This window comes from Rhodnius prolixus, unplaced genomic scaffold (assembly GCF_049639745.1).
Source record: "Rhodnius prolixus isolate KJV_2025 unplaced genomic scaffold, Rpr scaffold_1, whole genome shotgun sequence".
Lineage (NCBI taxonomy): Eukaryota > Metazoa > Arthropoda > Insecta > Hemiptera > Reduviidae > Rhodnius > Rhodnius prolixus.
In genome coordinates this window covers 44,889,346-44,904,214 of record NW_027411581.1, presented here as the reverse complement: position 1 = coordinate 44,904,214, position 14,869 = coordinate 44,889,346, and the positions used below count along the sequence as shown (strand labels likewise).

At 31.2% G+C, this 14,869-nt stretch overlaps 1 protein-coding gene across 2 annotated transcripts; it reads right to left on the bottom strand.

Annotated features, from left to right (window-relative positions):
• Positions 1-1,880: 1,880 nt before the first annotated feature.
• On the bottom strand, positions 1,881-14,510 carry LOC141460506 (lysosomal aspartic protease-like). 2 transcript variants are annotated; one of them, XM_074140569.1, is made up of 11 exons: positions 14,380-14,509; positions 14,187-14,277; positions 12,759-12,899; positions 8,418-8,559; positions 7,920-8,043; positions 5,035-5,153; positions 4,753-4,949; positions 4,276-4,401; positions 3,903-4,059; positions 3,220-3,312; positions 1,881-2,673 (listed from the first exon to the last, which is right to left on the bottom strand). In XM_074140569.1, exons 3-11 carry the CDS (start codon positions 12,848-12,850, stop codon positions 2,515-2,517), a joined length of 1,209 nt encoding a protein of 402 aa, XP_073996670.1. In that variant the 5' UTR covers positions 12,851-12,899; positions 14,187-14,277; positions 14,380-14,509; the 3' UTR covers positions 1,881-2,514. The 2 variants fall into 2 exon arrangements, with proteins under 2 accessions (XP_073996670.1, XP_073996675.1); XM_074140574.1 differs by lacking the exon at positions 12,759-12,899 and having other exon boundaries at positions 14,380-14,510.
• Between the last annotated feature and the right edge of the window lie 359 nt (positions 14,511-14,869).

The window sequence follows — 14,869 nt, the reverse complement described above, 5'->3', positions numbered from 1 at the left end:
AAATAATAGAATATTATGTACAAAAAAAACTAGAGACTAATCTAAATCCAGCAATTGTATCACTTATTTACAAATGAGCATTATAAACCAATAGCAAAGTTATGAAATTATTTATTGCTTTTTTTCAATAAGATTTCCCATAAAGTGACTTAAATAATCTATCTTAAAAAATCATTTTTTTAAATGAACTTGATCAAAGTTGTTTTTTTTAAGAATTTTACAATTATACGGCTAGTAAAAAAAGATGAACTGTACATTAGTATGTGCGTTGGCTTAGCGCCAACAATGGAATCTTGAACGACGACCACGCAATGATGACAGCCATAATAGGCCCTTAAGGCGTCAGGGAGTTCTACTTCCTCCCTGAATAGCTGAAGGCCGATGTCACGGAGTTTGGCGGAAACGAAGGGAAATTTTTAGGTCGGCATGGATGGTGCGGTTTGAGATGTAAAAAGGAGCACTGGCTATGGTAGATAGGATTTTGGATGGTAATGATTAACTGCGATAGAAGTTTGTGCGTTTGGCAGTCCCAAATAGTTCTAGTCCATAAGTTCCTATCGGCGCTAACCATTACAGTAGTAACCATACCATTAGAGTAACCATTACTTGTGCAAAGTGAGTTTGGAGTGCTTGTCTTAACAGTTTATTTAATAGTCTGTATCCGTGGTTCAGTTCAGTTCGTTTGAGTCGTGTGAGAGAATTCCATGTCAATCGTTTGTTAAGGTGGAGTTCTAGATAACGGACTTGAGTAAATGCTGGGAGGCAAGTGTGTTGAAATATATGGCGGGAAGGATTTTACGGTGAAAATAATATATTTAGATTTTTGTTGATTGACCTTCATTCTCCACTTTCGAAGCCAGGGTTCCAGGATGTTAAGGTGGGCTTGGAGTGGGCGAGTAGCTATAACGGGATCATTATTAGGGGAAAGGATGGCCGTATAATCGACTTGGGGCAAGGTGGTGGGTTGGGATGTTGTAAGAAATCTGCCGTGTATATGGTATATAAAAGCGGAGAAGCTTCCTTGAGGGATAGCTGCAAGTTAGGGAAATACAGGAGAAAAGAAAGTGCTTTGGACAACAAGGAAATAGCGATCAGTAAGATATGATTTGAGGGTGCTTGAGAGATGTCAAGGGAAGCCACCGGGTGGTACAGCTTCTGCTCAAGGGAGGAAACGATCGAATCTACAACTTTCTGTGCTTGATGAATGGTAGATTTATTGTTGCGGAAGCCAATTAGGTGGTTAGGGATGATATGGAGTGGAGTTATAAGAGTTTGGAGTCGGTATAGAAATAGCTTTTCGAAAATCTTACCAAGTAGTTAGTAGTAGTAAGCTGAAGAAGAATGAACTGTTTTGTTGGGTTTGAGGATCATACGGATTGTGGAAAATTACCTGAGAATAGTGAAGTGAGTTTTTTCTAAGGATGGAGTTGTATAGGTATGTAAGAAAAATGACTGCCATTGCTGGAACAGGATGCGGGTGATAAACAATAGTTAGTCGGAGCTTTTTCTTCAGGGTGGATTTTGAATGGCTCGTTGTATTTTGTCAATGTTACCGTCTAATTCTTTGTTTCAGAAACTTTAAATTCTCATTGGAGCAGTTCTTACATTTACTTAGATTAGAAAGAATAATACAGATGCCTTCACTGGTATTTTCATCTTATTAGTAGTGCCAAATATAAAAGTAAATTTCTTTTCCAAGTTGTTCAAAAGAGAAAATCTTCAACACTTTTTTTTTATTTTGTTTTTGCATTGACATTTTATCATAAAGCCAATCTTTAAAAGTTCATTCTTAAACTTACCGCGTACTTTGTTATTCACAATACAGTAGAAATTATTTTTGATGAAAATTTCATAATAAATAATAAGTATAATTAAAAAAATGATCGTAAAATTTTCTTTTTTATTTATTAGTATTATTTATGCAGTACAAAATTTACACCATTAATTCATTAACTTTGATACAAAACAACAGGCAGTGCCTTCGTTCCAAAGAAAACTTTAAAAATTTGATTTGAGAATTACATTCATTATCGTATCCTTTCCCCACACATTAGAAAGACATTAGCAATTTCTTATTTAGATCTAGCAATTTTATTTATATAGATAATTAAATGCCGAATTGTTCCAAGTCTAAACCACCCTTTTATCTAGGTTTCGGCATAGATTTAACCTTAAAAGGTTCCCTTTATTTTGGAAGTTCTGCATGGTTATTAGTTTTCAATTCTACATTAAGATAGTTTAACTTTAATAGTTTAATGAAAATCAACAAATGATAATCTTTTTTTACAATTAAAAATGTGTTATAGAATATGTAATAAAAAATTTAAGAAAAATTGAATCGAGAGCGGATTAGAATCCAACAAATACAGAATATAATATATTGTATTTTAATTATCAAAAATGAACCAATTATTTAACATTGAATAAAATTATTCAAACTAGTTTAACATTATAAAATGAGTAGGTACGTTAAATCAATAAAGTATTTGGAAATTAAAATAAAGATCTTCCAGTTTAAAGCCTAGCGTCAGCAAATCCAATAAGCATTTTCCCCAGATCAAATTTTACATAATATCTTGACAAAAATGCAACACCTAAAGCCCATTTGTCATCGGATGCATTTTCAGATTTTTTAAATGAAGATAAACATATTGTTACTGGACCCCATGTCATCTAAAAATAAGTTTAAAAAAAAAATCACAAAAATCAAAGCAAACTGCTATAAGTATTAAAAATATTTTTAAAATTTGATTCACCAAGAGGTCGACCGCTAAAATATCGCCATAACTACCCAAATTGAAGACGAAGACTTAACTATTAGAAAACTCTTGGGACTTATTAAACAAGATGTAAACAACTTAAGTTCGACTACTTGATCTCAAAAATTTAAAATAATAAATTTTAACAATGCCTATGATAATTAATCTCTAAAAAGTAACAAGAAATATGGTATGCGATATTTTGGCTAAAAGCTTATATATAATTAATATTTATCAAAATTTAAACTGGTAAAAGTTGAATATAATCTGGTTATTGATAATATTTATTAAAACATCGAAAAGTCAAACTATGTAAAATGGGTACCATGGATGAGTTAGATGTTACTTTAAAAAACAAATCACAATTTAAAACCTATAATTTGTACCTAAAATAAGAATGTAAAATTTTTCTGTTTGAGGAACAAAGTTATTCTGCTTAAAAATAGTTTTAATAATTTACCTTTTGCACATAATCATCTCCTTTCAGTGTGAATTTTTTCCCCTTTAATACGAAAGTAACTCTAGGTAACTGGGCTACATTACCACAAGGAACCTGTAATTACGAAATGCAACTTGAATTTCCTGATTACTATGAAATAAAAACTATAGTTTTTAAAATAGGTACGTTTTTTTAAAAAAGTAATTGTTTCTAGATGTTTAGCACGCATTCTATTTCATTATAAATATAATTATCTTCAATATTGAAAAAAATAAATAAATATAATAAAAAAAAAATTATTTAGAGAATTTATATAATTTTATAAATAACCAAAGAATTTGTTTGTACAAAATCTGAATTCATTAGTGTAAACTGCAAAGTGAAAGAATAAAAACAGTCACAGAAAATCTCCTATTACGTCGAATGTACGTAAAACATGGATCTCCAATCTACTTTAAAAATAGACAATTAACGCTTCTTAGTAAACCAAAGGATGCATGGAGGAAAAGGCGCTTATCTGGGAAATATTGGACAATCCTTAGCCAAACCAAACTTTTATATCTCCAGATTACTGTTTGAAGCTTGGTAAAAATAGTTTCTAATTTTTGTTTATTCAAATTTCTAATATAGTCCTATTCAGAAGAACTAAGTATTCTTTCAGTTGAGAACTTAAATTCTAGATATAAGTACAAAATATCACTTACAAAGTATCTTCCGAAGTAAAAAGATTTGGCACCAATAATTTGATTAAGCAATTCAATATCGTTCGCTGGGCCTCTTATAGTATTTTCACTTGTATCTGCATATGCCATACATCCTGATTGACAAAACATTTGGCCTCTTTTATTGCTTGTAAAGATCCTGTAATGAATGAAGTATTAATCATTAGTAACAAAAATTTTGGTAAGAGAAAAACCGAAAAAATTAAACGTAGTGTGACAGTTTACAACAGATGGTTTTTTTTATATAAAAACAAATTTGCTCACAAAGTAATTGGAATATAATGAAATGTTAGATTAAAGACAAATTTTTAATTATTTTACTTTAAGTAAAATCAAAAGTTATTCCTACGCTCACCAATCAATTTGAAAAGACCAAACTCCTGTTTTTGGAATAATTTTTAAATCGGTAAAATTCCCTAAATAGTGCCTTTTTTCAACTCCTCCAAACATTAAAGTACCGCCTTTAGATGTTGTTGGAGAACTGCAATTATAGGTAAATAAATTAATAATCTAAGAAATTAGTAGTTAAAAATATAGTTTATTTTTACAGAAGGGTTTGCGCCCAACGATTAAATGTCGTGGACGGAGGCGGTTAGCAAATGTCAAGACTCGGAAATATACCCGAGTACCACAAAGTTACACATAGCTTGATAATATTGTATGACTACACTGTTAATACAAATAAATTAATGTATGAAATCGTCAGAAAAAAAATAGTACAAAAAGAAATATAGGTCAACATGAAGTGATATAGAAAGATGAAGTTAGAGCCTAAGTGGGACGTGCTACTACATCTACGCTATACATTTATTCAGATTTCTTTAAAGCTTACCGGTTAAGATAAAATGAAAATATCTTTTGATCTACTACGTTTTGTTTGATCATATTGTAAAATAGTGGAACCACCTCATCGATAGCAAAATCAGCGAAAGACAGGCCTACTACGCCATCTACTTTACTAAAAAATAAAATCCATGGCATTTCATTTATTTCTGCAAATGTTTGATTTGTAACATTTACTTGCCCTACCTGAACAAAAAAAGAAAGAAAAAAGTTAAACAAACAGTTAAAAGAAGTCGTTACTTTTTTCGTTTAACTAAAAGTTTGTACATACGTGAAATAAATCAGTTGATAATTTTCCTTTTAGCTCTAGTGAACCAAGCTTTACTTCAAAAGGTGTATTATTTTTCACATAAGTTGACGAACGTGAAGCATCATATTTTGAACGTAAAGCTAAAGAATAAAAGCAATTATTCAAGTCTAATCACTTAAAAGATAATAGATGATAAATAAAAATCTCTTTAACAAAACCATTCAGTTTAAGTTTTTCAGGTAATTACTAAACCTCCAAAAGTCTTTTCTGTTTTACATCCAGTTTTACAGATATGCTTAACATTTATAAAAAGTATAAATATAATCCTTTCATACTTGATATTAACATTTCTGTTAATTTTCTCTGAAAAGGAGTTAGAGTTACCAAAATTTTAAGAGGAATTCAGACGCAAAAATCCCAGATATAGCAAATATATGACTTCTTAAATGACACTCAAAGCTATAACAGAAACTACATCTAAAGAGAAATATTTTAAAAGATTGCTTAGTAAGTGAATGCTTACCCATAGAACTCTCAAAAACAATTTTTTTTGGTAATTTTTTTTTTTTCGAATCAAAATGAAAGATATTTTTAGATAAATACCTTTTCGGTATGAGAAGAAATTGCTAAAAGTCTGGGGGTTTAAGTAAAAGGTTTAATGGGAGATAAACAAGTAAAAAAGAACGAATAACTACTCAAGCACTCTTTTACTCAAATAAACAAGATACCTCTCTAAGCAGCTCATTGAATTGGGTAACTAGTCAGTTGAAAGTAGTATAAAAGAAATTAAACTTCGGAGTACATTACTTTCTATTAAGAAGAGTAAAAGAAATTGCACAGTGATTACAATCTTTCTTCTTCTGAGGTGTAAGAGAAATTAAGCTGCAATTACAATAATTTCTTCTAAAGAGAAGAAAGAGAAATTTAAGAAAGTAAAAAAAAAAATTAAGCGCAAATACGGCAGAACTGCAATATTTTCTCTGAAAAGGAGTAAGAGTTAGCAAAATTTTCTAACTGAGGAATTCAGACACAAAAATCCCAAATACGGCAGATATATGACTTCTTAAATGACACTCAAAAGCTATAAATATAAATGTAATCAAAGCTATAAATTGTGAGGTTTAGCTGCTTATTACTACACCTATTCTTATATTAATAATCACTATTATTATTCAATTCAATTTTGTTTATTTGTTAGAGGGGGTAGACCCCATACAAAGGAGCAGTATGTTTAGGTACAGATTAATCTCATACATGATAAACAAACAAATGCTGAAAGAGAAATAAGAAAAATACGAGTTAGATAAATGAATTACATAGAAACATGTAATAAGATACTAAAAACAGAATAAGTTTAAAAAGCAAACTTATATATAAGTTTATATAAAACCATCCATACTTATTATGAGAGAAAATATCTTAATTTCATAATGCATGTTACATATTTATAAAGTTGGCCGAGTTGACAGTGTCTGGGATCAACAATTTTTCAATATGCTCCTCTACGTTATCAGAATAGTAATACTTTCTAATGGGTTTTTAAAATAGGCATTCCACAAGAATATTTTTCAGGTCCTCTTTCTTTTGTAACTGACATGACTCGCAATTCAACTCAGCATCAATTTTGCATATGAATTGATAATGAGTTAACTTTATTGAGTACTTTCCACATGTCCTAAGTTGAAATAATAATGATTTGCTATAATTAATCGGCACTTTATCACTATTATTTAAAATAAAAATAAAAATTGAATATGGCACAGAACAAATAGTGAGTTCATCCGTCACTACGCTACATCTATTTATTCTTTCCCAATATGGGAATCTTTAGTCCCTACCAGTTCACGAGCACTTGTGCATTCCAATTATCAAGAACAAGTGCTCGAATACGTGTTCTTGTGCCAATGATTTCATCTGTTATCTCAAGCGTACTTTTTGTGATTGTCGCCTGTTTTGGATTTTCATTCATCAGGTCTGTGTAGAGAAATTTAACTTTTACTTATAAAGTTTCTGAATTTAAAGTGTCATTTATCTTCTGTCTTTAAAAACCATGTCACCAATATTGCAGCCTTTTTAACCTAAATGCCATTTGTACAATTAATATTCATATATTTTCTTTTTTTGCTTCTGATTACTTTAAACATCATCTTTCCACATTGTCAACACCAGAAAAAAGTAAAAATAATCGAGACAGTTAACTCTATTTCTATTCCAGTATGCGACTTTAAAAATTCATATTAAGTTTTATAGTAGTATAGAAACTTGATGGAAAGCTTTTCAAAAGATTATTAACACAGTTAAAGTAAAGCAACAGGGACAATTTTTGGTTAACCACTAAGAGTCATCAAGTTTGGCTCCCTTCTTGCTTTCTGAAACTAAACCGTTGGAAACTGTGTAATGAAACTAGTCTTCGGTGAAATGCTCGTCATCGAAAAATGGTGCTGCTACTCCCCTGAACAGTTGGATACGGCTGCTCAAGAGTAAGTTCACCTGACTCCTGGTAAGGTAGAAAAACCAAGATTGTTGTTCACAAGAAGTTGCTGAGCACTTAATTTGGGAGGAATCGAAAGTCAACTAAGCAAGTTTATAACCTGGTTATAAAAACCACACAACCAGAGGTGGTAAAGGGTTCGAAAAGCTTAAGCCCATCTAATTCTTTAATTATCAGAGATTTGTTCCGTTTAAATTGTTTGAAACATACTTCAGCCTCTATTCAACAATTTAATAATTGCATATCTTTTATTTGCATTAAAATATTTTTTTTCTTCCACACTTTATACACGCACTTTTATTTTAATAAAAATATTAAAAATCTGATGAAACAGTATATAAATTACCTGAATATTCACCGTTAACCATTATTTTTTAATTATTAAAAATTAAATAACTTTAAATTTTGTACATACCACAAGCAATTTGTATAACAGGGCATAACACAGATGGTACCCAACTATTGGCCCATGCAGTATCAAACACTACCTTAAATTTTTGGCCGGGATGACCAATTAACACTTCTCCATAAAATTCAGTCTAAAACAGAAATTGTAAAATTATCAGAAAACTCACTGATTTTTTTTTTGTCTTCGATTGACATTTTTTACTATTTGAGGAGAAATTATAAAGAAAATATCAAAATATTAAAAACAGTTCACCAATTGTTTGTATTGTGGTAGTTTTTCGGTGATATATGTAGCTTTAGGTACGGATTTAACATTTGGGATTATTTTAGAAGAAATACTATTGATAACGTATTTGTACTCGTAAAAAAGGATGTCAAGTAATGTTCATCTTTAACTGCAAAGATCTCCTGCGAGATTGACTTGAAAAGAAATAGATAACAGATAGCCTACATAATTAAAAAATAAAAGAAGTTGTACTAAATCAAGAGAAATGTGAAATCTTACATCCAGGAATTTAAATAAGGGTACTGGTGCTAAACTATTTTCCTTTTTGGCAGCTTTCTCAAAAAAAGCTTCAATAACTCTTGGATTTATGTTTTCTCGAGCCATTCGTTGTAAAGCACTTTCCATTCTTATCAAAGGAATCCTAGAACATAGAAAGAAAATTAATAAGAACCTAATATAAGTAAGAAAGGGGTGTAGTTAATAAATATAAATTAAAAAAAAATAATAACTACAAATGCTACCTCTAGGCACAGCCATAATAGTCTTTTGGTGGAAGTTAAACTGCAAATACGCTACTTCTTCTTAAGAGAGGTAGCGGCGGGTGTTGGCCTAGTAGTCAAGAGCGTGGCTTTGTATATGGGAAATCCCCAGTTCGAATCCCGCGTATGACTACTTTTAATTTGTCAGAAAAAATTGTTTATAGTAAAGTATGAGCTTCCGCCCCCGTCCACGACACCTAATTGATAGTTGGACGTTAAGCCCCATCTGAAAAATAGGCAAAGTAATTGCCTTCACTTTTACTTTACTATTAAGAGAGGTAAGAAAAATTATACTCCGATTAAAAATACTTCTCCCTAAATGGGCAATAAAAAATTAAACAGCAAATACGGCATGATTGCAATGCTTCCCTTCTTCCTGCCAAATTTTATCAAAATCGGGCGAAGATTATTGATAATAATAGTTAAAGTAGGGCAAACTACCCTTCTAAAGTTGTATGCGTCCAGACCCCCAAAAAAAACCAGACCAGATAAAATTTCGTATCGAATGACAGATAATTCATTCATGAAAATTAATGACGCGCCAAATATTTGAAACGATTGCAATCTTCCCTCTAGTAAATTTTAGAACTAAATAGCGCTTTGACGTTGTGTAGGGAAGTTCTAACCTAACCCCCTCAATCGCGCCAAATTTAATCAAAATCGGGCTAAGATTTACAGAGTTATTAGTAAATAATAGTTTTAGAAAGGCCTCACATTCAGGGGCTAACTTCTCTACCATAAAATGACAAGGGCTTCAAAAAGCAAAGCTACATGAAATTCCAAATCGAATGACACTTCATTCATGAAAATTAGTTCAGGCGTTTAGGTGCTAAAGGTAAGAACAATTTTTGAAAATACCGTTTTTGCATATTTTCGGCATCGTTTTCTTTCGATACTAATTAATCTGCGTAGTTGCAAAAAAAAAAAAAATACAGTTCTAAACAAGGATATGCCTTTTATTTAAAAAACGATGGGAATTTAACTTTTTACGAAAAGAGGAAAAATTGTCAAGTTGGGTGTTTTTGAACATCACACTTTTTCGTGCAATTTTGGACGTTCAACCATTATACAACGCCTACCTGACAGTTTTAATTACCGTAAGGCGAATAATTAGCAATGAACTTTTCCTTTCACTGTTCTTGGGTTTTCATCAACCATTCTTGTGAGCTGCAACTCATGTTTTGCAGACAGCTCTTTGAATTTTTTTCAAAATCTACAAAAAAAAGTTATGCTAGGCACAAATAACACTAGAGATTTACATCAATCACACTAGGGCGTTCAGAAGTAGCTAATAAGTGCAACTTTTTGGATGTGGCAAACCTACTTGTAGTCCATCTCAAAATCATACCAAATGGTCTGCTGAAGAATTTAATAATAAAAACAATTAAATTCTCAACTTTGCTAAAGGTAATAAATACCTAGTGACCCTTCAGTGGGCTCCATCAAAATTAACCAAACTTTCATCATTGGAACTAATTCGTAAACAGTATTATCTACATATGTTCACATTTTCCAGTCACAAAAGTAAACAATATTGACTGATGGTCGAGGATTATAAATGCGTCTAAAATATCATCATCGTACATAACACAGGTCTACAGTGATTTTGCTGTTTTGAGTTTTTAAGTCATTTTGAAGTAATATGCATATCCTGATACCAAGTATGATACCCGTTTACTTGTATCACATACCATATTTTTTTTAAGTCACAGTCTTAATTTTTTAGTCTTAGTAGCGTTATTGCATACTTCACACTATCTTTTATTTTTAATATTGTAACGAAGTTGACCTGAGGAGCCTGGCAAGCCTTTATAGATGTAACCAAGAAGTTTTTAGGAAACACCAAAGATCCTTACTACGCAAAATTAGTAGCCACAATGCTGGAGAAATTCAGAATTCTCGGATGCAACACAAGTCTTAAGGTGCACTTTCTATTTTCGCATTTAGATGTATTTCCTGAGAATCTGGGGGCGGTGAGCGAGGAACAAGGCGAACGCTTCCATCAGGACATCCGGGAGATGGAACGACGGTACCAAGGACGATGGAGTATATCAATGATAGCGGATTACTGCTAGACGCTTCAAAGAGAAGACTCTGCAGCAGGATATAAGAGAATTTCCAAGAAAAGATCACTGGAAGGCAAACGAAAACGTTATTATTGATTAAATAACATTCTAGTGAATCAACATTGTGCATTTCCAAGTAATACAACCAGCATTTTAATCAAAACTGTATCAACATTTGAAAAGAAATGTGTATTTTTTGCAATTATAATTGAATTTTTCATTCCCGATTTGTAAAAAAAACCTGATGTGATAGGAGAAAAGGGGGGTTATTTTTGAAAATGGCTGTACTCAATTGTACGTATATAGTCACTTTTCAGAAGTAAAACAGCTCTCACAAAAAGTTACATTTTGTAGACCTGTGTAATTAATAGACTATTTGTTTTTCAAATAATAGTGAAATAAGAGAAGTAGTTACAACGACCTAGCGACACACCTAAGTTAAGTTTAAAACTCACTTTATCGTTCTAGAAATACTGAAAGGTCCAAAGTATTTTCTAGAGGATGAGTACAGCAATACAAACGAGTTTACAAAAAATAAAATATTGCATTCCTTATTAGGCAATGCGACCATTTACTTATTGGGTGAAAATTCATTGAACTTGGGGCTTAGATTCGGGGAAGTATATTCGTCGCCAACATTCGAATATAATCGTAAATTCTTATAATCTAATTCGTTTTAACAATCGCTTAGTCAGACAGTATAGTGTGGGAAGGATACATAATTAAAGTCGAATTCACACATCAAACTGATTAATATACCTCAGTTGATGCATGAAAGGTCCAAACCATTGGTAATACATGAACACGCGGGATACGATTAAGATATAAATTAGGATATACCCTTGTCTAACATGCGGCAATTGTTCAAGACATTTTGCAATTCTTTCATTACGAATGCGAATGTTAAAGAAGCGTCTTTTCAATATTTTTTTTTTTATTTTAAAAGAGAACACTTTATGGAAATTTATCCTTTCATCAAATAAGAGATTCCACCAAAATGGTTGGTTTTTCTAACAATAACAAGCCACCATCAACTCTCGCTTTAAATTGTAATATGAAAACTTTTAAAATATAAAATATATTAATTCCCCTTTTCTATTATTTTGTAAAATTCATTTTTTATTTAAGAAGCATCGTCTACGTATTAGCATCGAAGTCACTGTACTAGTCAGAGTACATTTAAAAGTCAATGGCACCAACAACCTTCTTGGAGCATTGCCGCCTTCGCTACATACAATACCATCACCCCTCGGTATGCTGTAATCGGCCTCTTGGAATAAAGATCTAACGGCAGCATACTTGGGGTTTCTACCTATGGTTTACGTCATATTACAACTTTACGCAAAAGAACATTTTAACGGTGCTTACAATTATTTATTTTTTTGTAACTAAGAGAGTATGCAAGATTTCAAATGTGCTTATGTGTGCAGGTTAAACTGGAGAATGGGATCTCACATTCAGCGCATCCAGGTGTACGTTTTTGCAAGTTTCGTTGCTAGGGAGTTGATAAAAAGGCGCGTAATTTTTTATTTTTCATTTATTGATTTTTTTTTTTTATTCTAATTTTTTAAAAGTTTTGAACTTATAACGCCATTAATATTTTTACGTTGGTCAAAATATTTCTTAAGATTCCGCCAAAATTGTTAGTTTTTCTAGCGGTACTGATGATGCATTGGTGCCGCTAGTAAAACCTCCTCAAAACATCTCAAGGTTTTGTTATATTTATTTAAACAATGAATAGAGGTATTTCGGTTATTCTTGGATATTTTAAAAAAAATCTTTTTGACCACATTATATCGGACTGTTGGAAATTTTATGGTTGCCACGAAGATGAGGGAAATTGACCCTTGACTACTCTCTACTCTACTACTGACGACTCAGAAATAGGAGCCCATACTAACAATAGAAAGTATGTGGCCAGCCTTAAAAAAAATGTCTGATCTAATCACAAACCACTGAAAAGACACTTGTATATGGTTTAAACTATGAAATATAAAGTTTAAGCCTTTACTTACTCTAAGATGTTTTTTGAATCGTTTTCCAAAGAGTCGCTGGCCATACTATGAGTAAAACAGTACACCAGGAAAATCATTAATCTCCAAGCCATGTTGAAACAAAAAAGACTTAACAACTTGAAATCGAAACTGGTCAGTACTCTAAAAAAATTTTTGCAGGTTAAATGAGTAGGATCTGGGAATCCCTGGATTTATGTTTTGTCCCCTTCCCTTAAACAAACTCTCCCACTACAAGTTCTTGGGGAGTTTTTTTTTTAATTATGATAACTAAGATATTGCAGGAGTTGCCATCATTTTTTTTATAAATTGATATCGAAAATAAATTTTAAAAAACTATTTCTATTTCTGAAAATAAATCATACACTGTTTTAATGACTTAAATAAGATTTTAATGTTTACCTATTTTTGTTCTTATATTGGCCCCATTATGTATCTAATATTATAGACAGGTTATTAAATCTTTTATTTAATTGTTTCATAAAATAAAAATATAAATAGAAGACATATAATTATATTGTTCAAAGATCGTCGGCAGGGTCGAATAAGATGTAATTATATGAAATGTTTAAATATGGAACTAAATAAAACTGATAACTTTGAGAATAAAAATAACAAGAACAAAAATATCTTGTATCAAAATATCAAAAAATCAAAATATAGTACAATAATAAATATAATAATACTTTACATTTTTAATATTGTTACAGTTTGCTTTCAATATACTTAATTCAGCAAGAAATACTGGTCTTTGACTGTCTGAGGGTTTTTTATTTTATTTTAATTACTAAGAAAAAAATAGAATTATACTGAAAGTATGATAAAAAATAAATAAAAATAAAACTTAATGAATATCCGAACCCAAGTGAAATAAACAACTTTATTAAATTATAAACAGGATAGATACCCTATTAGTTGAATTGTGAAACTAAAAAGTGCCTGTACTTTGATGCATTAATACAATAATTTACGAGTATTAGACCAGTCCAATCTTTCCCATCCAAATACGAAATAAATTCGGCATGGTCTATTTTTTTCTTATTTAAAAACCTTATTCTAAATTCCGATAAAATGGAACTGGAAGCTACAAACTGGAAAACGTCTTTAAACTCCTTGTTATAACATAGCGAGAATAATGCAACTGGATTAAAATATATTTATTCCAATACAGCAACTCTCCCCACACTTTTATTAGCCAACCAATTAGTCGGCAGATTACCGTATACAAATTTATTGCCTGGCTGTAACTCTATCGGATCCTGTTTCATAGCAGAAAAATAGACAGCTGTAAACCATTATTTAAGGAGAATAGAATATTAACTTTACCGTCGTTATTTATTTAAGCGAATATTATGCATATAAAAAACAACGAGAAAAATGTTTTAAGAAGTGATGAACATTCCTATAATTTAAGAAGCAAAAATGACTTACATTTGCCTAGAAAGAGATTGTTTAGGTCCGACAAGGCGCCGAGCTTGATGGCAGCCAGGATATTTAATATAATTCCATAATCATGAGAAATCTAGAAAAAAAGCCATTTCAGAAAACTATTAAAAACTTTTTATTAGATAACGCATTTTATAAAATAGAAGGCTTCTTGAATAATAAATGAAATGTTACTCACTTCAAAGTTGAATGATCTGATATTGTTTACTATTTGAACTGTGTAAAGTGAATATTTATTGTAGTCCGAAGTTTGTTATGACGAGCCTATTGTATGTAGAACATATGTTCAGGCAAAATATATTCTATTCTATTCTATATACAGTATATTGCGGCCGTTCAATGCTTTTAACTTAAACTCTTCAAGTAATTGTTTTTAATTTTCCTATAATACCCGAGGTGGAGATATACCGCTATACAATAGATCATCTACTTCATCATTAGATTTAGTACACAATGCCTGCCACTCTATGTACCAAAATATTTTCTTCTTATGATTTTTATGATTTAAGTCGCGTCAACATCTGAGTGTTTTCTCGTTACAGACAACACTGTCCATTACCGGACAGTGAGCTGTAGGAAGCACCTAGGAAGAAAAAATCTAATTCTTTATTATTTCTCTTGTTAGCATGCACGGATATCTAAGTAGAATGTGGTAAATTGAAACACTT

Bases quoted from the DNA above. Each gene is read 5' to 3' on its own strand.
- LOC141460506 (XM_074140569.1), bottom strand. From the start codon at position 12,850: ATGGCTTGGAGATTAATGATTTTCCTGGTGTACTGTTTTACTCATAGT. The intron at 8,044-8,417 runs GTAAGATTTCAC...TTTCTGTTTTAG, and splicing joins CCTTATTTAAATTCCTGGAT to ACTGAATTTTATGGAGAAGT. The intron at 5,154-7,919 runs GTATGTACAAAA...TTTATTCTTTAG, and splicing joins TGTTATACAAATTGCTTGTG to CTTTACGTTCAAAATATGAT.